The following is a 23,061-nucleotide window of genomic DNA, read 5'->3' on the forward strand; positions in this document are numbered from 1 at the left end:
ACTGAGCCCAATTTGGGACGCATTTATCACTCATTCCTGATTTCCACAAGCAACATAGCTTGTTAGGTCACTGCAGCTGTCGTGTAATACAGAGTGCACTGTTGTTGAGCTTGGTTCTAGACAAGGGTAACGAGTCTCCTACTCTTGAAATGTATCGCACAAAAAGTAAAAATCAACTCTCATTTATACAAATGCAGTTTTTATGTTTTTCAGTCCTGGTTGGGCTTAACATAACGACCTCTCCACAGATAGTAACTGGTCCGTTATTAGCATTCTTCTTTATATCAGCATTCTCCGTTATTTCACAGATCCAACACATCTTTTTTACCTCTATTCTATATGAAACCTCCTCCGGGCAAATGAGCTGCCATTAACAAGCCTTCAGTACCCTTTCCTAACTATTACCAAGTTGCATCATTCATTCTCTTCTTGATCTCGAACATATCAGATTTGGTCCTGTCCATCTCTCCCCCTCTGTAAGTTAAAATAGTGCCCAGTTTATATTAGTGAGTTCCAACGGAAGCAGACCCTGTCTATACAAGATCGACACAAAATGTTGAAGTAACTCAGTGGGACAGGCAGCATCTCGGAGAGAAGGAATGTGTGATCCCCCTCTGTGATTAATTGGCTGCTTTGATCCATCGTTTTCACACCTTACCCCTCCATATCTCACCTGCCTCTCAGTCTGAAGAAGGGTCTCGGCCCGAAAGGTCACCCATTCGTTCTTTCGCGCTGAGTTACTCCAGCATTTTGTGTCAATCTTCGATATCAACCAGCATCTGCAGTTCCTTCCTACACATCTAGGCCAGCCCCATTTGCCCACGTTTGGTCCATATCCCTCTAGATCTTTCCAATCACGCACATGTCCAAATGTGCAGCTGCTTGAATGAAGCAGCATCATGTCAGGCAGAGGAAAAAGGGACAAAGGAGTAACCAAGTAGCACCACAAAGTGCTTTGTGATAACATCCAGGGCATCACCAAGGCAGTCGCCCGCTTCCAGCTCAGCATGGTGAAGTCAACTGGATCACAAGTCTGATCTACGAGGAGACCCGCGGGTGACTGAAGGTTTTCCTGGAGAATGTGATCAGGGATGCGGTCACATACACGAAACTTGCTAGGTACAAGATGGACACTGCCGTGATACGATGTGCGGTCTGAAACGCCAGAGCTGCTCTATATGGATTCGGCAGCTGAAGAACTCCCCACTTTATTCAAAAACAAATGTCTTTTAAAAGTTGTTATTATGTTTATCACAGTTCTGAAGGAAGATCAAAGCCCTTCAATGACTAGGGTCAATCAGCATCTGCATGTTAGTTGGTGTGGGCAAGTTGAGCTGAGGGGCCCGTTTCACACTGTATGACTATGACAGGGGTCGGCAACCTTTTTCTGCATAAGGGCCGGGTGGCATGTCTGTGAGTGGATGGCGGCCACATCTACCACGTGTTCACATAGATCCCACCCCTTCAAGGACGCCACTCGGAGCACTGGCCCCTAGTTACGGGTGCTCACGAACATGGTGTACCTACGGTCCATTGCTTTGGCTCTGTCCTGAAGGCGGTGGCTCAAATACTGACTCCAACTCATCCCCGGCCTATTAACAACCCGGATCCCGACAGGGAAGCCCAGACACAGAAGGAGGGCCGCCATGCCGGCGGCTTTGTGCAGGATGCGGTACAGCCAGAGCTCGGCCCCGCTCGGCCGCTCCGCCATTGCGGCGTCCAGCGCAGGCCTCCTTGCGTCACCGTCTGCGGGCCGGATGTCTACGGAAAAGAAAATACGCCTGCAGGCCGGATGATTTCGGGTAACAGGCCGCTCTATGACCCAACACGTCAACTATTTCACTCTCCACCGTCTGACCTGTTGACCATTTCAACATTTTCTTGTGTTGACTGTGCAGTCTGTGACATTCTGGCCCTGGTTAGCTCAATCTTTGATGCAACCAAGTAATTTCCAGCGATTAGACAGGAGGGCTTGGGTCTCAATGAAAGGCTGTAGAAGCTGAGATATTTTCCTTGAGGTGCATCAGGCCAAGGGGTGACATTGTAGAGGTATATACGATCATGAAAGGTGCAGATAAAGTACATGGTCACAGTCCTTTCCTCAAGTTAGGGGTGTCTAAAACTAGAAGAGATAGTATAAACATTTAAAGAGACCTGACAGGCAATGTTTCCACGTTGATGAAGAGCCAGAGATGTCAGATGCAGCTATACAATTACAAGACCTTTGGACAGGTACCTGCATGGAAAGTATCATTGAGGATTAGGGACCAAACACAGGCAAATGGGATTAGCCAAAATGGACATCTTGGTCAACATGGATGAGTTGGGCCGAAGGGGCCAGTTCTGTGCTGTACGACTATCAATATAACTGACAGCGAGGTTCCCCATTCACTCTACACTCATGCTAAGACTAATTCTAGCATTTGGTAGGCCGATCAAATTAATCAGGTCAGACTTTAGCTTGCCTACATTTGGTGATACATTGATCCCAACGACTCCATCCGCTTTAACCTCGTACAGGGACAGCACTTTCAATGCAACAACTTGCTCAGCCATCAAAAGTCAAGTCGAGCACAACCTTGTGGGTATGGAAGACTGGAGCCACCTACAGGGCATATTATAGGAGGACAGATGACCTCCACTAAGAAAAACATTAGTGAAAAGGGTTTTTAAAACTCAATCCAGCTGCTTTTCAGTTATTATGTGGGAAGCTTGGGAAGAAATTGTTGAGTCTAAGCCAAAGATATACCGTGCCCTCCATAATGTTTGGGACAAAGACCCATTATTTATTTATCTACTCCATAATTTGAGATTTGTAATAGGGAAAAAAAAAAGAAAAAAAACAAATCACATGTGGTTAAAGTGCACATTGTCAGATTTTAATAACGGCCATTTTTACACATTTTGGTTTCACTATGTAGAAATTACAGGAGTGTTTATACATAGTCCCCCCATTTCAGGGCACCATAATGTTTGGGACACAGCAGCATGTAAATGAAATTATTCATGTTTAGTATTTTGTTGCATATCCTTGGCATGCAATGACTGCTTGATGTCTGTGATTCATGGACATCACCAGTTGCTGGGTGTCTTCTCTGGTGATGCTCTGCCAGGCCTGTATTGCAGCCACCGTTAGCTTGTTTGTTTTGGGGGCTAGTCCTCTTCAGTTTTCTCTTCAGCATATAAAAGGCATGCTCAGTTGGGTTCAGATCGGCTTGGCCATTCAAGAATTGGCCATTTTTTAGTTTTGAAAAACTCCTTTATTGCTTTAGCAGTATGTTTGGGCTCATTGTCTTGCTGTAGAATGAACCGCCGGCCAATGAGTTTTGAGGCATTTGTTTGAACTAGAGCAGCTAGGAAGTGTCATACACATCAGTATTCATTATGCTACAGCCATACATGCCCAGGCCATAATACCCCCACCATCGTGTTTCACAGATAAGGTGGTATGCTTTGGATCTTGGGCAGTTCCTTCTCTCCTCCATACTTTGCTCTTGCCATCTCTCGGATATAAGTTAATCTTCATCTCATTTGCCCACAATACTTTTTTCCTGTGGTTGCTCTTTTAGTACTTCTTGGCAAACAGTAACCTGGCCATCCTATTTTTGCAGCTAACCAGTGCTTTGCATCTTGCAGTGTAGCCTCTGTATTTCTGTTCATGAAGTCTTCTGCAGACAGTGGTCATTGACAAATCCACACCTGACTCCTGAAGAGTGTTACTGACCTGGCAGACAGGTGTTTGGGGATTTTTCTTTATTTAAGTTAATCTTCGTCTCATCTGTCCACAAGACCTTTTTTTCCCCTGAACTGTGCTGCTCTTTTAAGTACTTATTTGCAAACTGTAACCCGGCCATCCTATTTTTGCAGCTAACCAGTGGTTTGCATCTTGCAGTGTTGCCTCTGTATTTCTGTTCATGGTCTTCTGCGGACAGTGGTCATTGACAAATCCACACCTGACTCCTGAAGAGCGTTTCTGATCTGCTGGACATTTGGGGATTTTTTCTTTATTATAGAGAGAATTCTTCTGTCATCAGCTGTGGAAGTTTTCCTTGGCCTGCCAGTTCCTTTGCGATTGGTAAGCTCACCAGTATTCTCTTTCTTCTTAATGATGTTCCAAACAATTGATTTTGGTTAGCCTGTTTGGGTGATGTCTCTAAGTTTTATTCTTGTTTCTCAGTCTCATAATGGCTTATTTGACGTTCATTGGCACAACTTTGGTCTTCATGTTGATAAACAGCAATAAAAGGCTCCAAAGGTGGTGGAAAGACTAGAAGAAAGACTAGGTGCTGAGTGCTCTTATACCTGCATTAAGGAGGCATTTAAACGCACCTGAGCAATTACAAACACCTGTGAAGCCATGTGTCCCAAACATTATGGTGCCCTGAAATGGGACGCACACATACACAACGTATAAACACAGCTGAAATTTCTACATGGTGAAACCAAAATGTATAAAAATGCCCTTTAATAAAATCTGACAATGTCACGTGATTTTTCTATTACAAATGTCAAATTGTAGAGTACAGAGGCAATTAAATAAACGATGGGTCTTTGCCCCAAACATTATGGAGGGCACTGTAGGTGAGCTGTCAACCAACTAAAGGGTGGCAAATGTTGTGTCTCGATTTAATAAAAGTTGGAAAGAAAATCCTGGAACCATAGCCTGGTGAGCCTTAGATTAGTGGTGAGCAAGTTAGGAGGGGTGCTCAGACAGGATCCACCTGCATTTGGAAAGGCAGGGACTGATGAGGGGCAGTCAGCATGGCTTTGTGAATGGGAAATCAGGTCGCACCATTACAACTGAATTGATGACGAAGTCACCAAGATGATTTATGAGGGCAGTACTACAGGCATCGTCTACTTGGACTTTTGAACGGCCTTTGACAAGATACCACAGGGCAGGCTAATCTGGAAGGTTAGATCACATAGGATCCAGGACACAATGGTTAATCGGAAACAAAAAAAGGCTTGAAAGGTAGGTGACGGAGGGAGGTGGTATTTTTTCAAACTGGAGACCTGTAACGTGATGTGCCACAGGGATTGGTGCTGGATCTATTTCCCGTTTGTTATTTATAATAATTATTTAAATGAGAACGTTGGTGGAATGGTTAATACGTTTGCAGATGACACTAAAATTGGTGGTATAGTGACAGCCATCTGAGATTACAACGGAATCTAAATCAATTGGGCTAATTGCCAAAGAAAGTCAGAGTTAACACGGATAGATGCAAGGTGTTACATTTTGTCAAGACAAACTATGGCGGGACTGGCACAGTAAATGCCAGGACCCTGGAGAGTGTCATAAAACAGACACCTAGGGATGCAGAAATTCCTTAAAAGTGGCAACACAGGTGGACAGGGTGAAGGCGTTTGATCTGTTAGCATTCTGGAGCTTGAATATCGTTATAGTGGTACACAGTACCAGTAAGGCACTTTTTGTGTACTGTGTACAGTTCTGGTCGCCCTACTTTTGGAAGGAAGTCATTAAACTGGAAAGGGAGCAAAAAAAAAAAAGGAAACAAAAATGGATGGTACCAGGTCCAGAAGGTTTGAATTACAAGGAGAGGCTAAACATGATATGACTTTTCCTTCGCCATGGGATAGGAGGCTGAGGAGACCTTAGAGGTTTATAAAATAACAAAGGGCACAAGGTAGATAATCACATCATTTTCCCTGGATTGGGGAATCAAGAGCTAAAGGGCATACGTTTAAGGTGAGAGGGGAAAGATTTCAATGGGAACCGAGGAGCAACTCTTCATGGTGAGTATTTGGAACGAGCTGCCAGAGGAGGTAGTAGAAGCGGGTACAACTGCAACATTGGAGGTTGGAGGAATACGGGTTAAGTGCCAACAAATGTGACTAGTGCAGTTAGACAACTTGATCAGCACAGATGAGTTGGGCTGTATTGTTCTTTGACATATTTTTAAATTTCTGATTATTCATTGAATTGAACTCTCACATCTGGATTGATTTTTTTCATATAGTTCAAGGGTCAGGCTTTCCAGTTTGATCACCACCATACACACTAAGAGTGATTTAAAAGATTAAAATGTTCCCAGAAATATCAGCTCCCAAATTGCACATTACAGTTCCTGTCACTATTCGTACGATTTTTAACCATGTGTGCGCATTTAATAAATATGCACACGTGTCTCCATGATTACTAAGTACGTATTGGTAGGGTGCAACTGGGGAAAAGAGGCCTTGGGCTCAGCACAAGAAAACTAGTGTGGAGTAAGGCAGGTCCAACAGAGAAGAGGAAATTGGTTGTAGAGTAGGTACGTCATCAGGAGGAAGCAGTGAGATGTATAAGAGCACTAGCTCAGGTTAAGCAGGGACAGTGGATGAACTGAAAAGTGTGGAAAAGAGGAGGTTAGCTGGCAGGACGTGGATCATGGAGGCGGCAAGTTTCCTTATAGGGGCCATTTATGATGTGCTGCCATCACTGCAGAACCTCAAACAAAGGGTAGGTGGGGACCGGGCAAGTCCTCTGTGATCAGAGGTGGCAACGTTGAGACATATTTTGTCAGGATGTAGGACTAGTCTTTCTCAGGGTCGGTATACTTGGCGGCATAACCATGTCTTGAATTGTATAGCTGCAGCAATTGAGAGGAGAGTAGCACAAGTGAATTCAGTAGGCATCAGGACTGAGAGCGTAGTGATTCTGTTGTTCCGTGAGGGAGAGAAAGGTAGAGGAAAGTTTTCAGACAGGTATGGGTTAGGCCAGTTGCGGGGAGCCAATGATTGGTAGATGCAGGTATATTTGGGAGGAAAGCTTGTTGTTCTGCAGGAAATAATTAGTATTAGTTGGAGCACTGATATAGTGTTATGGTCAGTTAGTCAGCAGATCGTGTATTTTATAGAACTGACAGTGCCTTGGGAGAACTTAGTGGATGAAGCTCATGAAAGGTAAAGCTCAGATTTGTAGAGTTGGCAGAATTGAGCAGCGAGGATGGAGGGCAAGAATACGTCCGGTAGAGGCGGGTTGTAGAGGTTTCATAGTACAATCAACCACGTCGCTCTATTGAGCGAGGAATTTGCAGATAGAGTTTGCGTCAGGCCGTAAAGGAGATGACAGAGGCAGCAGAGCAAGGTAGTAGGTGGATTTGGTGAAGAAGAAATAGCATCAATTCAGGGCAGAAAGGAAATATAACATGCGGTTTATGTATTCTGTGTAAATGTATCCAGGTTTTATGAAAGGTTGATATTTGTGGTGTTACAATTTTAATGATGGGTTAGGATAAGTGGATAAGACAGGATGCGAGTGTTTAGCATTTGTTAGAGTGAATTAATCCTCTGTAGTTTCCTTTATTTAGTAGATACTGATATCATAGGTGGTGAGAGCAGGCATTGAGGGGGGTTGTTCTGGGACGCCAGAATTAACTGTTGAGCTTGCCCGATGTGTCATGGGCCCAACTCAACGAAACACCAGCAAAGGGAAGTGCCCACTTGATAACCTCAATGATATACTTGCATCTACATGATCAGTTTTTTTAAATGTGCTTGTTAACATGTAGTTTGCTGATTGTTGCATATGGAGTTAGTTATTGCCCAAAGCATCAGTTTGTATAATCAGTTTAGATAGTACTTTGGCTTTAGGCTTGGTTTTCGTGAATGAGCATTCATCCTGGTGTCATTTACTGGGACGACAGATGGCACAATGGGCTAAGTGTACGGCTGGCAACCGGAAGGTAGCCGGTTCGAATCCCGCTTGGAGTGCATACTGTCGTTGTGTCCTTGGGCAAGACACTTCACCCACCTTTGCCTGTGTGTGAATGTGTGTGAATGTGTGTGAGTGATTGGTGGTGGTCGGAGGGGCCGTAGGCGCAGATTGGCAGCCACGCTTCCGTCAGTCTGCCCCAGGGCAGCTGTGGCTACAGAAGTAGCTCACCACCACCGAGTGTGACTGAGGAATGAATGAATAATGCGATGTAAAGCGCCTTGAGTATTAGAAAGGCGCTATATAAATCCCATCCATTATAGTACAAGTACTTTGTGTTTTAATTATAATTTGTTTAATACTGCTGAACTGGCAAGCGTCCATATTACAGATGCATCTTGCCCTTCTGCCACACCAGCCACATTGTCACCATTCACGGATGCATCCTCATGTTATGCTTGCAGGGCAGCAAAATCAAGATCAGTCTCACCCCTGTCAAACCATTTGCTTCCCTCTTCCATCAGTACAGAAGTTTGAAAATGCATGCTTCCAGATTCAGGCACAGTTTTTCCCCCAGCTGTTATTAGGCAACTGAACCATCTTCTCAACAGCTTGAGTGCAGTCCTGACCTCCTACCTACCCGATTGGAGACCTTTGAACTATCTTTAATCAGACTGTGCACTAAATGCTGTACCCTTTATCTGTACACGATGGATGGCTTAATTGTATCATGTATAGTCTTTTCTTTGACTGGATAGCACCCAACAAAAGCTCTTCATCGTACCTTAGTACGTTACAATATTAAACAAAACAACAGAACGGTGGCGCGGCGGTAGAGTTGCGGCCTTACAGAGGCAGAGACCCAGGATCGACCCCGACTATGGACTATGTCTGTACGGAATTTGTACTTTCTCCCCGTGACCACGTGGGTTTTCTCCGGGTGCCCCGGTTTCTTCCCACTCCAAAGACACAGGTTTGTAGGCTATTTGGCTTGGTACGATTGTAAAATTGTCTCCAGTGTGTAAGATAGTATTAATGTGTGGGGATCTCTGGTCTGTGAGGACTTGGTGGGCCGAAGGGCCTGTTTCCGCTCTGTATCTCTAAACTAAAGGGCAACAAACCCCAAGGAATGAACTCCTCCAACTTACAATTTGAGTTCCTCCTCCAGCCACACGCAGGCATCTAGATCCAGATGATTGGTGGGCTCATCCAACAGCAGCATGAAGGGTTTGATGAACAACGCCCTGGAAAATGGCAGCAAACCACAGTAATTAGGAATGATGGATCACAGGGCATGAACTAACAAATGGTTCAATGTTTCCAACACACTGCGGTTACCCTAGTTTCACTGAAAAAGAAGCGTGAAGACTCAAAAACACCCGAACCCTCATAAATTAATGCTACAGAAAGAAACTTTCAATAAAAAGGGCTTATTTTTGCATGTATAACTCACACTGCCCATCGATTCTGCTTGAATAGGGATTAAATATCAAGCAGATAATAGGGCTGTAAATTAACAACATACAAACCAGGAGCAGATCGACACCCCTGCCCCCTCCAGCCAACTTTGCTAAATAATAAAATCACGGTTGGACCAATTGTAACCTCAACCGAGAGAAGCAGCATCAGGAGAAATCAGACTTCCTGCTCTCAAATGCCGACTCTCATCTATTAAAATCAATTCAAAATGTAACAAGGACATGTTGGCCGGTGTGGGCAAGTTGGACCGAAGGGCCTGTTTCCTCGCTGTAAGACTCTATGACTAAATGTTTTAGTGTGAATGGAGTGGGCGCTCTTTATGGAAGCAATAGCACAACTTACTTTTTAATGAACAGTTTGTGCATTTTTGAATCTTTGCTATTGTGGCTTCCATTCCTGCCTCTGCATTTTGCAGGAATATCAGAGAGGATCTTTTGCACCTGCAAAGCCTGGATCTAGTAAATCATTCATCCAAGCAAATGATTCACCCATGCAAAGAACAGTGGCACTCAGAACCGAGCTTGTTCTTCCTGACTGTAACACCATTCTCATCCACCTGCAGTAACTTTAACCGCCTTACTCAAATATCTTCTAACATTGTTCCCACCACACTGAGGGCTGCAGGAGTGCAGCTGGTAGACCTGCTGCGTCACACCACCAGAGACCCAGGTTTGATCCTGACCTTGGGCGGGGGGGTGTGTGTGTGTGTGTGTGTGTGTGTGTAGTTTGCACGTTCTCCCTGTGACCATGTGAATTTCCTCCCACGTCCTAAAGATGTGTGGGTTTGAGGGTTAATTGGCCTCTAAATTACCTAGATCTAATAGATGGATGAGAAAGTGGGATAACAGAACTAGTATGAATGGGTGATTGATGGTTGGCGTGGACTTGATGGGCCAATGGTCTGAAGAAGTGTCTTGACCCGAAACGTCACTCATTCCTTCTCTCCAGAGATGCTGCATCACCCGCTGAGTTACTCCAGCATTTTGTGCTATCTTTGATGGACCAAAGTGCCTGTTTCCAGATATTATCTTTCAAATGATCATAAAACCCCCTTGATTCTTACATCTCTGCTGTTTAGATGGCTGCCCCGAGACACTGCCTCTGCAGCACTAAGAACCCCCCACCCCACCACCCACCCCCATTAATTTACCTGGCAAGTGCCACTCTCATTCTCCAGCCTCCGCTAAAATCCTTCATCTTCTTCCGCTGCATGGCTGGTGAAAAGCCGAGGCCGTGCAGAATCCGTGACGCACGCACTTCCGCCTTGGCCGCATCCAACTCCTCCAAACGCTCGTAGATTTGCAACAGTTTCTCACATTCAGCTGGAAGGAAAGGGACAGTCAAACTCCAAAAGCTACAGCAGAATACAGACAACAAACCCCAAACACAGGGCACATCCATGAATACTGCCTTAGGTTGGCCGACTCGAGTTGGAAACTCAAACAGGACACAGGGAAAGGCTGCTCATCATCTGTGCAGCAGTGGCCCAGCTAGTAGAACCGCTGCCTTACACACCAGAGACACGCGTTAGATCCTGACCTCTGGTGCTGCCTGTGTGAAGTTTACACATTCTCTCTGTAACCACATGGGTTTTCTCCTGATGCTCTGGTTTCCTCCCACATCCCAAAGATGTGTGAGTTTGTAAGTTAATTGGCCCCCTGATTTGCCCCCTAGTGTGTAGGAAGTGGATGAGAAAGTAAAATAACAGAACTAATATAAACAGATGATCAAGGGTTGGCAGGTGGAGTCGCAGGTGGGCCTATTTCCATGCTGTATCTGTCAATGATTCAATGATCTGAGTCTTAGCTACTGCAGCTGACACAACCACAAGATAAGGATGACAGCACCTTGACAGGCTGGTGCTGGAGCTCATGTACAGCTCGTGCCTCCAGTCACCTAGTGCTGATCTCCACCAGGTCTAGACTGTCCTGCAACAACCCTGACTGGGTTCACCTAATACATCTCCACACCCACATGCAATACCGACAGCACAGTGCAAGGGAGCCTGTCCCATCAGGTGGCCGGTCTATGTCATCATCTTCAGGGACAGCCCCTGCGCCCGGCACCAGCATCCCACACTCTGCATCACTGGCAGTCACATACACTCTGGCCAGCACTGGGCAAGCACAAGTCACTGAATTTAGTTTAAAATATTTAAAACCCCTATAAATATTGCACATCTCTGTCTGCCCAACATGGATACCAACTTTAAACGCATCTTTTCAGCAAAGCATTCATCAGGCTTCTGAATGGCTCTTGCACAAGCTGGTGTATTGTCCGATTCACCTCTATACAACTGCCGACATTGGGCTTTTTCCATGGAACTGGTAAACTGCAATGCAGAGAACTATATTCTGCACTCTGTATCTTTCCCCTTTGTTCTATTGTTGTACTCGAGTTTGACTTGATTGCAACTATGTACAGTATTAACTGATTGGACAGCTTGCAAAACAAAGCTTTTCACTGTACCTCAGCAACACATGAAAATTATATGCTGAAACCTACTGCCCGCCGTAATGTTTGGGAAAAAGACCCATCATTTATTTATTTGCCTCTGTTCTCCACAATTTGAGATTTGTAATAGGAAAAAAAAATAAATCACGTGGTTAATGTGCACATTGTCAGATTTTAATAAAGGCCATTTTTATACATTTTGGTTTCACCATGTAGAAATTACAGCAGTGTACATACATAGTCCCCCCATTTCATGGCACCATAATGTTTGGGACACAGCAATGTCATGTAAATGAAAGTAGTCATGTTTAATATTTTGTTGCATATCCTTTGCATGCAATGACTGCTTGAACTCTGTGATTCATGGACATCACCAGTTGCTGGGTGTCTTCTCTGGTGATGCTCTGTCAAGCCTGTAGTGCAGCCATCTTTAGTTTATGCTTGTTTTGGGGGCTAGTCCCCTTCAGCATAAAAGGCATGCTCAATTAGGTTCAGATCGGGTGATTGACTTGGCCACTCAAGAATTTACCATTTTTTTGGTTTTGAAAAACTCCTTTATTGCTTTAGCAGTATGTTTTGGATCATTGTCGCAGTAGAATGAACCGCTGGCCAATGAGTTCTGAGGCATTTGTTTGAACTTGAGCAGATAGGATGTGTCTATACACTTCAGAATTAATTATGCTACTACCATCAGCAGTTGTATCATCAATGAAGATAAGTGAGCCAGTACCTTCAGCAGCCATACATGCCCAGACCATAATACCCCCACCACCGTGTTTCACAGATGAGTTGGTATGCTTTGGATCTTGGGCAGTTCTTTTTCTGCTCCATACTTTGCTCTTGCCATCACTCTGATATAAGTTAATCGTCGTTTCGTCTGTCCACAAGACCCTTTTCCTGTGGTTGCTCTTTTAGTACTTCTTGGCAAACTAACCTGGCCATCCTATTTTTGCGGCTAACCCGTGGTTTGCATCTTGCAGTGTAGCCTCTGTATTTCTGTTCATGAAGTCTTCTGCAGACAGTGGTCATTGACAAATCCACACCTGACTCCTGAAGAGTGTTACTGATCTGGCAGACAGGTGTTTGGGGAGTTTTCTTTATTATAGAGAGAATTCTTCTGTCATCAGCTGTGGCGGTCTTCCTTGGCCTGCTAGTCCCTTTGCGATTAATAGTGCTCTCTTTCTTCTTAATGATGTTCCAAACAGTTGATTTTGGTTAGCCTGTTTGGCTGATGTCTCTAACAGTTTTATTCTTGTTTCTCATATGGTTTATTTGACTTACATTGGCACAACTTTGATCCTCATGGTGATAAACAGCAATACAAGTTTTCAAAGGTGATGGAAAGACTGGAGGAAAAACTAGGTGCTGAGAGCTCTCTTATACCTGCATTAAGAAGGCAATTAAGCACACCTGAGCAATTACAAACACCTGTGAAGCCATGTGTCCCAAACATTATGGTGCCCTGAAATGGGGGAGAGTATGTATAAACACAGCTGTAATTTCACATGGCGAAACCAAAATGTATAAAAAAGGCGTTTAATAAAATCTGACAATGTGCACTTTAAACACATCTAATTGCTTCCATTACAAATCTCAAATTGTAGAGTACAGAGGCAAATAAATAAATGATGGGTCTTTGTCCCAAACATGACAGAGGGCACTGTTACTACTAAATTACAGAATAGTGGATCACAAAGGAATTATCACACATATCCATCACACATTTACAATCAGGAATTGTCAAACAATTGGTTTAAGACGACATGGATAGAGAGAGAGGAATTACAGAGGCAGGTGTCACGGCAAATTGAAAGGCAGACTGATCCCACTTAAATAGAACTCCCTCCAGATTTGGATTTGTTTTGTTTTAAATTCATCCTCAACATGATAGTGATGAAGTGTGTTGGAAGGAACTGCAGATGCTCGTTTAAACCGAAGATAGACAAAAAACTGGATTAACTCAGTGGGTCAGGCAACATCTCTGGAGAAAAGGAATAGGCGACGTTTCAGGTCGAGACATCCTGTCTGATGCAGGGTCTCAACGCAAAATGTCATCTACTCCCTTTCTCCAGAGATGCTGCATGACTCACTGATTAATCCAGCTTTTAGTGTCTATGATACTGATGAAGCAACCTTCTTCAGCCAAAGCAATAGCTGCTTTGAAGCTCCAACATTGCTGCTGGGGGGGGGGGGGGGAAAGTTTCACAATTTCAATCCAACACCATGGCACAGTAGCACAAGTAGGTTGAATCCTGATTATGGGTGCAGTCTGTATGGAGTTTGTACATTCTCTGTGACTATGTGGGTTTTCTCCAGATGCTCCGGTTTAGTCCCACACTCCAAAGACACACCGGTTTGTATGTTAATATGGTTTTAGTAAAAATTGTCTCCAGTGTAGGATAGTGCTAGTGTACAGGGTGTTGGCCGGTTAGCATGGACTCAGTGGGCCGAAGGGCCTGTTCTCACGCTGTATCGCTACACTAAAGAATGGTGATATTTTTTAATAAGGCCGGCAGTGGGAATTTTACTTTTCCCAGTACAATGTAATTTACTTATTAGTATACAGAGGTCCCTGACAGCTCCGAACAGAAGTACCCCATCTCCCCTTGTTTCCAGCATTTAGCTGGAGGTACAAGTAACTGCAGGTGCTGGAAACTTGAGCAAAATAGTGCTGGAGGAACTGGTCAGGTCAGGCATGCATCTCTGAAGGAATGGATAGATGATGTTTTGCGTTGGCACCAGTCTAAAGAAGGGCCCCGACCCAATTACTGTCTGACCTGCTGAGTTCCTACAGCACTTTGTTTTTAGCTCCTGCATGCAACTCCTTTACGTGCCTATCAATAACAACCAATGCCTCCCCTCCCCCCCCCCCCCCCCCCCTTCAAAATATTTTATGCACTTACTTATACAACATTCATCTCAGAGTCCAGAGACAATACTGACCTCATTGCTACCCGTGTGCAGCAGCAGCAGCCAATTAATCTGCCTACATCTTTGGGATGGTTATAGAGCTAAGCAGAATTGAAACAGGCCCTTTGGCGCACTTCCTCATGGCAACCAAGTTGGCCCAAAGACCTCCAAACCCTTCCAATTCATATATCCCTATAAACATCTTCCAAACATCATAATTGTATCCACTAACAGAAGGGTACACACGAGAACGGACACTTCATCCCAAAATGTTTGCGCCAAACATGAAGCAAAGTTAAACTAACCTCATTTGTATATGATCAATATCCCTCTATTCCCTGCATTTCCATGTGCCTATCAAAAAGGCTCTTAAATCTCACTATTGTATCTGCCTCCACCCTCCCCTGGCAATGTGTTCCAGCCCCCCACTATCTTCTGTGGAAAAGAGCCATTTCCTTTAAACTTTCCTCCTCTCATCTTAAAGCTGTGGCCTCTAGTATTGGATATTGGGAAAAAGGTTATGACTGTCTACCCTTGCCATACCCCTCATAATTATATACTTAATTCTATCGTCACCCCTCAACCAGTGTTCCCTCTAACTTTTAGTAGTCTGTGTGCGCAGAAATCTTGTATTGGGCAATTTTTTATGCTGTTACAAATGTTGCGCACTGAATTCTTGTGCAAATATATGACCTCACGAGCTTTTTGGGTAGCAGTTTTTACTATTTCGTTAAGCCATTCAACTATAAACCAGCTTTGCGCTTCACACCCTTTGAATTTGACATGGTGAATCAAAATTTCAATAACTCAATAAGCTAGCTACAGAATTTGAAATGGATCTTCATAAACTGTACAATAAAGTCAATATGAGATTTTTACAAATTAGTATAAATTATATACTGTATAATTGTTGATTACTACATTTTAGGTAACTTGTAGTGTCTATGACATACAGATTCTTGAATGCTTTGTTTTTCAATGAAACAGTTCTTTATTTTAAGAATTCCTCCCCCTCGCTCCTCCCCCCTCTTCCTCCACCTCTCCCCCCTACTCATCCTCCACCCCTCCCCCGCTCCTCCTTTCCCCGATCCCCTCCCCACCTCACCAAGGTCCAGTCCCATCCATTTCCGCTGGGTTCCTGCCAGCAGCGCCGCCATCTTTGAGGGTGGCCCTGGCCCTCCCCTGGGTGAAGCACGGGGACGGATTTTGCCGATGTCAGAGCGGGCTGCAGCTGTCCTCGGTGACGGATCGGGCCACAGATTTTGAAATTCAGAAAAAAGTCTCCGCTATAAAATTGCTCCGCTATCATTTATTGTGGAGAAATTTCATAGCGGAGTTTTTTCCCCCCCAAATGTCAAAATCCTTTGTGCGTACATAAATTTCTTTTTGCGCTGGTTTCAAAACTAGTGTGCACGCGCGCGCACAGCTTAGTGAGAACCCTGCCCTCAACCTCTGACGTTACAGAGAAAATAATCCACGTTTATCCAACCTCTCCCCGTCGCAAAACCCCTCTAATCTGGGCGACATCTCCTCTGCACCCCATCCAAAGCCTCCTCATCCTTCCTGTAATGGGCAACTAGAACTCCACGCAATACTCCAATACAACCTAACCCAAGTTATTACATTGCTTCCTCTGGCAGCTTTTTCTTAGAGACTAGTTGCCCAAGGTACAAATCTTAAATCTCTCATATTAGGTTTATGCACTCTAGCATAAACCTAATACCCTGGAACCCTCTACCCTGGAAAAAAAAAGACTTAATCCATGCCCCTCATACAGCTCAGTAAGGTCGCCTCTCAGCCCCAGCCTATCCAGCCTCTCCCTGCAACTCAAGCCCACAAGACTAGATAATATCCTGGTGAATTGGGACACAGCTACCAGCCATGGAGGGCATCTACCACACACGGTGCCTCAGGAAGGCCGTCAGCATCCATAAAGACTCCTCACACCCTTGTAACGGACTGTTCAAACTACTTCCCTCCAGCAGACGTTACAAGGCCTTCTACGCCCGAATCTCCAGATTCAGAAACGGCCCTGCTGAGTGCCCCCCATCCCACCTGGACTGTCTCCCTCGGATGGTCACGTCACACAGCTTATTTATTTATTTTACTTTTCTTTTACATCGGTTGGAAGCTGCATACTAAATCTCGTTGCACTGATGTGCAATGACAATAAAATATATTATTATTATTATCTCTTCCACACGATATCCAGCTCGATGACAGAAGGTGCGACAGGAAACCAGAACACCAGAGGGAAAAACATGCAGTCGCAGAAAGAGAAAACTCCGCACAGGTTGCAACCAAGGTCAGGACTGGCACTAACTGCTGCACCACTGGGCTTTTAAGTCCTACTTTGATGCAGGGTTGACAACCTGAACTATTTGTCCACAGATGTGACCTGACCTGCTGAGCACTACCAGCAATTTCTGGTTTTATTTCAGGTTTCCAAATTGGCAGCTTTTGTTTTGATTTCCAACTCTCAATACAATTTCATTCAGCCAGATGGAAGCACGAGACACCTATGAAAATAGTGATATAGCAGTTGTCTAAGGAGGCCGAGGGTGAACATCTGGACAGCCTCGAGCCAGTGAATTGGAATATGTTCAAGACTACTTCACACCGTTCCAAGAGGCCGAGCGCACTTGGTCTACAGTGGTGAAGCAGCCGCAGAGGACACTAGTGGCCATGCTTGGCCAGGCTGATCCTGCCAGGACAACGGGCCTTCTTGGTCATTTCAAGAACTCCGCACTTACAACTGGTACTTGAAAATGGCACCAAAATGGCGATTCTGTCTCAGTATACTACTGCTATACACTTGTACTATATGAGATGCTTAATTAAGATTAATGTAAGTGCTTATGTGTGGTGATATTTGTAGTAAACTGTATACAAAAAGCTAAAGGTAGTTACCGTCTTCGTGGGCCAGTCGCTCCGCCTCTTTCTCTAATATGATGCGCTCCTTGTCAACCTCGACCACACATTCCAGTGGCGTTTTGTCACTGGGTGGCATTTCCCGTGTAAGGTGGTAAATGTCGATGGGATCCGGTATCGGCAGCTCCCGGTGACCTAGAGCAGACAGCAGCATGGATTTGCCTGGTGGGGGGGGGGGGGAGGGGAAGGAAAAGGGGGAGAGGGGGAACAGCATTAGGCAAAACGCACTGCTCCATGTTCACTCCCAATCTGGCAAGTCTGCCTTTCCCTTTGGGACGAAGTACTTGAACTGGCAGATCTGCAAAAACTCCACAGGATTTATTCCACAAAGTTTCAATTGACAAGTTTGCGATGTCTACAAGTGAATGTAACTGTGATGCTGTAACACTATACCCGCACTATCTGCTGCATGTGTGTGGCTTGATTGTACTCGTGTGTCACATGATTTGACACAAATTGCAGTCTCACTTAACCACATACTGCACATTCTGTGCTCTAGTTGCAATGGGACTCTTGGTAGCCAGGCACATTATGGAGTCAGTGATGGATGGACAAAGAGCACTGTCTTCTCCCACAGGTGGGCAACACATTGTTGCAAGGGCCCTTTTATTAGCTAACTGCTGCTTTCAGACACTTCCAAAAAAAACACAGCAAGCATTCTGTCAGGTTGCATCACAGCTTGGATTGGTATAGATCTGCCCAAGACCACAAGAATACACAGAGCTGTAGATACAGCCCAATCCATCTCACAGACCACACACCCCGCCATCGATTCCATCCACACCACCTCGGAAAAGCAGCTAACATAATCTAAGACTTGTCCCACCCTGATTATTTCCTCTTTTGCCCTGCTCCCGTCCGGCAGAAGATACAAGATGTTTGAATGTGTGCACCACAGGAACAGCTGCTTCCCCTCTTTTCAGGCTTCTGAACGGTCGTGCTTGAAACTTCTATGAGGTCTCCCCTGTCTCCAGCATCCAATTGCGGACGTTGGACTTTGCGGACATTGGACTTTGTCTCTGGAACTGATGCGCTACAATTGTGAGAACTATATTTTGCACTCTGCATCTCCCCCTCTGCTCTATCTACTGTACTAGAGTTTGATTACATTATGCATAGTATTATCAGATGTGATTGGATGGTATGCAAAACAAAGCTTTTCAATATACGTGTACACGTGTAAATAATCCTAAAATGGAGAAGCAGCCCTATCCACCAACATTATAAAACATTTTAGAGTTAGACTTCAACAACTTTCCAGGAACGGTCCCAGCATTCTGACCACCTGTGACCTTACCTGTGCCATTGAGGCCAATCAGTCCATAGCGCCGGCCAGTATTCAGCTCCAACCTGGTGTCGCTTAGTAGCTCCTGACCGTGGAAGGTAAGTGATAGATTGATGATGTGAACGTCCGTGCTGTTGGGGTGAGAGGCCAACACCCCTGTGACTGCCCGGGCTGCTGCTTTCTTCAGCTCAAACTCATCCAGCTCATTGATAATCTGGGCCAGGCCTGTGAACAAAGAAACAGCATCACAAGATGGGGACATGGAGGAACCATTAACCAATGAGAAACAGGGTAAATGCAAAATCAGAGGTCATAGGGAGGTCAGCATCTACAGTTCCTTCCTACACCAGTTAAGAGTCCTTACACTGAAATAGATGAACGACCCACTCCACACAGAATAATTAAAGATGGAAGGCAAACAGCAAACTTGCCAATAAAGTTTCTCCAGAGATGCTGCCTGACCCGCTGAGTTACTCCAGCATTTTGTGTCTATCTTGCCAATAACAATATTCTGTGAACAAACAAGCCAAAGTCTTCCCTGATATTCATAGCCTAAATCCTGGAATGTTGGACTCTGTCCTAACCGAAGTTCCTACCTGCATCATAACCAGAACATCCATTGATTTGCTGCCTTTCGGAATTCCCCACGTCGTCTGTACCAAGGTCACCGTTTTCCTCCCCATCTTCTGCAGCTTTCGGCTTACGCTGACGAGCCTTTGCCGCTTCCTTCTTCTTCGCTGCCTTCTTCTTGGCCAGATCAGAAGGCATCTCTGCTGCTGGTTGGCGTTACAGTGGGAGCAGTACCTGCCAAAAGAGAGAGTTTTATTTTTAACCTGTTGAACCACTACTTCAGGAATTTCTGTGCATTGTCACCTCTGACGGTCATTGAATTATTCACAATACTTTAACACAAACCAACTGAAGCTCCCAACACTGAATGAAGCAATGCCGGGCTGCCTGTCATCTGATCCTATGCCTAGCTTACTGCCCCTTATCACCAATACCACCTACATTACTTACCTCCTGCAAACCCCCTCGCCCTTAACTCTACTCACTGCAACAAAATAACATTCACCCCGCAGTTCTTCCCAAACCTGCCCTCTCACATTCTATTGAATTATTCCACTAGATTCACCTCAATAGCCTAAACTTCATGCACTTTATAACAATCCAGTGGCGTTTTGTCACTGGGTGGCATTTCCCGTGTAAGATGGTAAATGTCGACGGGTTCAGGTATCGGCAGCTCCCGGAGACCTTGGGCAGACAGCAGCATGGATTTGCCGGGGGGGGGGGGGGGGGAGGAAAAGGGGGAGAGGGGGGAACAGCATTAGGCAAAATGCACTGCTCCATGTTCACTCCCAATCTGGCAAGTCTGCCTTTCCCTTTGGGACGAAGTACTTTGACTGGCAGATCTGCAAAAACTCCTCAGGATTTATCCCACAAAGTTTCAATTGACAAGTTTGCGATGTCTACAAGTGAATGTAACTGTGATGCTGTAACACTATACCCGCACTATCTGCTGCATGTGTGTGGCTTGATTGTACTAGCGTGCCCAGGAATCTAAGGCTTTTGACTCTCTCCACAGCTCCGTTAAGATAGACATGCTACACATCCATGAAATTATCCACAAATTACATGAGATATGCATTCAAAAAGCCCCGACCCTCCAAGCGTCCTGGCTGTAACACAGGATCCCCCCCAGGGTTGTGTCCTCAACCCCCTACTGTACTCCCTGTACACACATGACTGTGTGGCCAGGTTCAGCTCCAATTCCATAATCAAGTTTGCTGATGACACTGGCTCCGATAACAATGAGAAGGCCTACCGGGAGGAGGTGGCTGATCTGGCACTCGGCTGTCAGGACAACACACTCCTCTTGAATGTCATAAAAACTGGGTGGCAACTGGGAGCCACTGTTGTGCCACTGCCGATCGGAACGCCTGTTGATGTTTAGTTGAGAGTAGTGTTAAACTTGTTCATGATATATGTATTTTTATTTCTATTTATTTTTTACTGCACACTGAATGGACACTGGTTTGAGTAACGTTTTTTTGTTTCCTCTGGGTATGTGAGTACTCAGGAAAATAACAATAAAGATATACAATACAATACAACAACAATACAAACTAAGGAGCTAATCATGTGGACTTTAGAAGGGCACAACATCCGAGGACGTACACGCCACTGGAGATAAATGAGGCTAATGTGGATAGGGTGAGCTGCTTTAAATCCTGGGAGTCCACATCACAGAGGATCTGACATGGACAACACACGCTGCCGCACTGGTGAGTAAGGCCTTTACCACCTCAGGCAGCTGAGGAAATTCAGAGTCTCTCCGAGGATCCTTCAGTGCTTCTACTCTGGGGCTGTGGAAAGCATCTTGTCGGTAGCATCACAATCTGGTTTGGGAACAGCTCTGCCCAGGACAGGAAGGCTCTGCAGATAGTGCGTTCAGCCAAACGCACTATGGGAACTACACTCGCCCCCACCCCCCCCCCACCCCCCCCCCCCCCCCCCCCCCGCAGGACCTATACATCAGAAGGTGCAGATCCAGAGCCAGCAACATTATGGGGGACCCCTACCACCCCAGCAATGGACTGTTCCAGCTGTTACGGTCAGGCAAACGCGACCGCTGTCATGCTGTGAAAACAGAGAGGATGAGATGGAGTTTCTTCCCACAGGTCATCAGGACTGTAAACTTGTATCTCACCAGGGACTAATTCATTGTACTAATTTACTGCTGTGTTGTGTCTTTTCAAAATTGTTGTTTTTTTCCCGAATATGTAAATACTGATTCTGTTCTATTCTGTAGTTTTTGCACAATCCGCAGGCATTGCCACTTTCATTTCACTGCACATCTTGTATGTGTATGTGACAAATAAAGTTGACTTGGCTTGACTTGGTGTCATTAAAATACACAGTGGCTGTTAAAAGCCCATCTCGTTCAGAAAATAAATCTGCAATCCTCACCCAGATCTGACCAATACTGGACTCCAGACCTACTAATGGTTCAAAGATCAATTATGAATGTCTTGCAAGCAACATCCACATCCTCTGAACAAATAAAATGTTGTCTGAACTCAGGATGCCAGCAGCACAAAAATATAAATTTAATAATCATTAATAGCTAGTCATATCTGAAATATTCTTGGCCAAAATTATAATCAAACCATCACACTATGCACTTCTAGACCTACATCAGCAAAGTAATACAGCTGCAGATAGACAAAATGCGGGAGTAACTCAGCGGGACAGGCGGCATCTCTGGATAAAAGGAATTGGTGACGTTTCGGGTCGAGACCCTTCTGCAGACTGTGAGAGGGGAGAGGGAGATACGGAAGGGTAAGGTGCGAAAAAGACATATCAAAGAGGATGCAGTTCAAGGAAAATGTAGAATAGACCATTGTTAGCTAGGCGAAGTTGACAACGAAGCACACAGAGGAGGACAGTCAGCCTGGACAGAGAACTAGGAAGGGAGAGGGATGGAGAGAGGGAAAGCAAAGGTTACTTGAAGTTGGAGAAGTAAATATTCATACTGCTGGGGTGCAAACTGCCCAAGCGAAATATGAGGTGCTGTTCCTCTGACAGTGGAGGACTGGGACAGAAAGGTTAGTTATGTAGGTATGTTACAATACTTACTTTCAGCGGCGCTGCAGTTCTACCACTGGCCGTGTGCGCGACTTTGGCGCCTTTGAGGGGGGGGGGCGGGATTAAAATGCCGTTTCCTCCTGCATGTCCAAGATATATTTTCTCGGGCGGCTAGCTGATGCTGAAAAATCGTTCCGTCTTGCGTTCTCTGAAGTTTTTTTTTAATATAAATCGCGGGACAATTTAATTGTTGGAGTAAAATAAAAAAGCGACTTCTGACGCCGTCAATGCCGACAACGGGACGGATCTCACGTAGGGGACAAAACATAAGGCAAGTCGTTTATTTTACATATAAACTTGCTTCTTAGGATGACTTTAATCAAAATTTCCTTGGCTAAAATGTGATTATGGCCCCATACAAACCGGCAGTGTTTTTCCTGCCGATAATTGGTTCAAATTCACTGCAACCGCAATGTTCCAATCGATCGCGTTCCACAAAAACCCACTCGCAAGATTTAAATAGCCATTAATTTACGGGAATTTAACATTAAATTCCTTCCATTTGGCCTATAAATTCATGACAATGAGATTTAAAAAGCATGTTATATTGTGAATTCTTGTGTGAATGTTATTTGGACACATATTTAAAAATGTTGATCTTTTCTTAAGAAATGGATAAATGTTTAGATCTAGTAATTGAATTTTGTAATTAGCTACAATTAGGTAACTAACTAATTATATGCTTTAATTTCAG

The 23,061-nt window shown here is 44.8% G+C and overlaps 1 protein-coding gene across 2 annotated transcripts in view; it reads right to left on the bottom strand.

The window, feature by feature from the left end:
- LOC116972173 (ATP-binding cassette sub-family F member 2) overlaps nt 1-23,061 on the bottom strand; it is a 60,895-nt gene that overhangs the window by 35,725 nt on the left and 2,109 nt on the right. The window contains exons 2-6 of one of the 2 annotated variants that reach the window (XM_033019567.1): nt 19,316-19,523; nt 18,732-18,944; nt 17,414-17,596; nt 10,290-10,461; nt 8,809-8,904 (exon numbers count right to left, since the gene is read on the bottom strand). In XM_033019567.1, coding sequence (XP_032875458.1) covers nt 8,809-8,904; nt 10,290-10,461; nt 17,414-17,596; nt 18,732-18,944; nt 19,316-19,487 — 836 coding nt within the window. In that variant the 5' untranslated portion in view covers nt 19,488-19,523. Of the gene's footprint in view, nt 1-8,808; nt 8,905-10,289; nt 10,462-17,413; nt 17,597-18,731; nt 18,945-19,315; nt 19,524-19,886; nt 19,948-23,061 lie in introns of those variants that run through there. The other variant, XM_033019568.1, reaches the window with a different exon arrangement.

Source organism: Amblyraja radiata, chromosome 4 (assembly GCF_010909765.2).
Source record: "Amblyraja radiata isolate CabotCenter1 chromosome 4, sAmbRad1.1.pri, whole genome shotgun sequence".
Lineage (NCBI taxonomy): Eukaryota > Metazoa > Chordata > Chondrichthyes > Rajiformes > Rajidae > Amblyraja > Amblyraja radiata.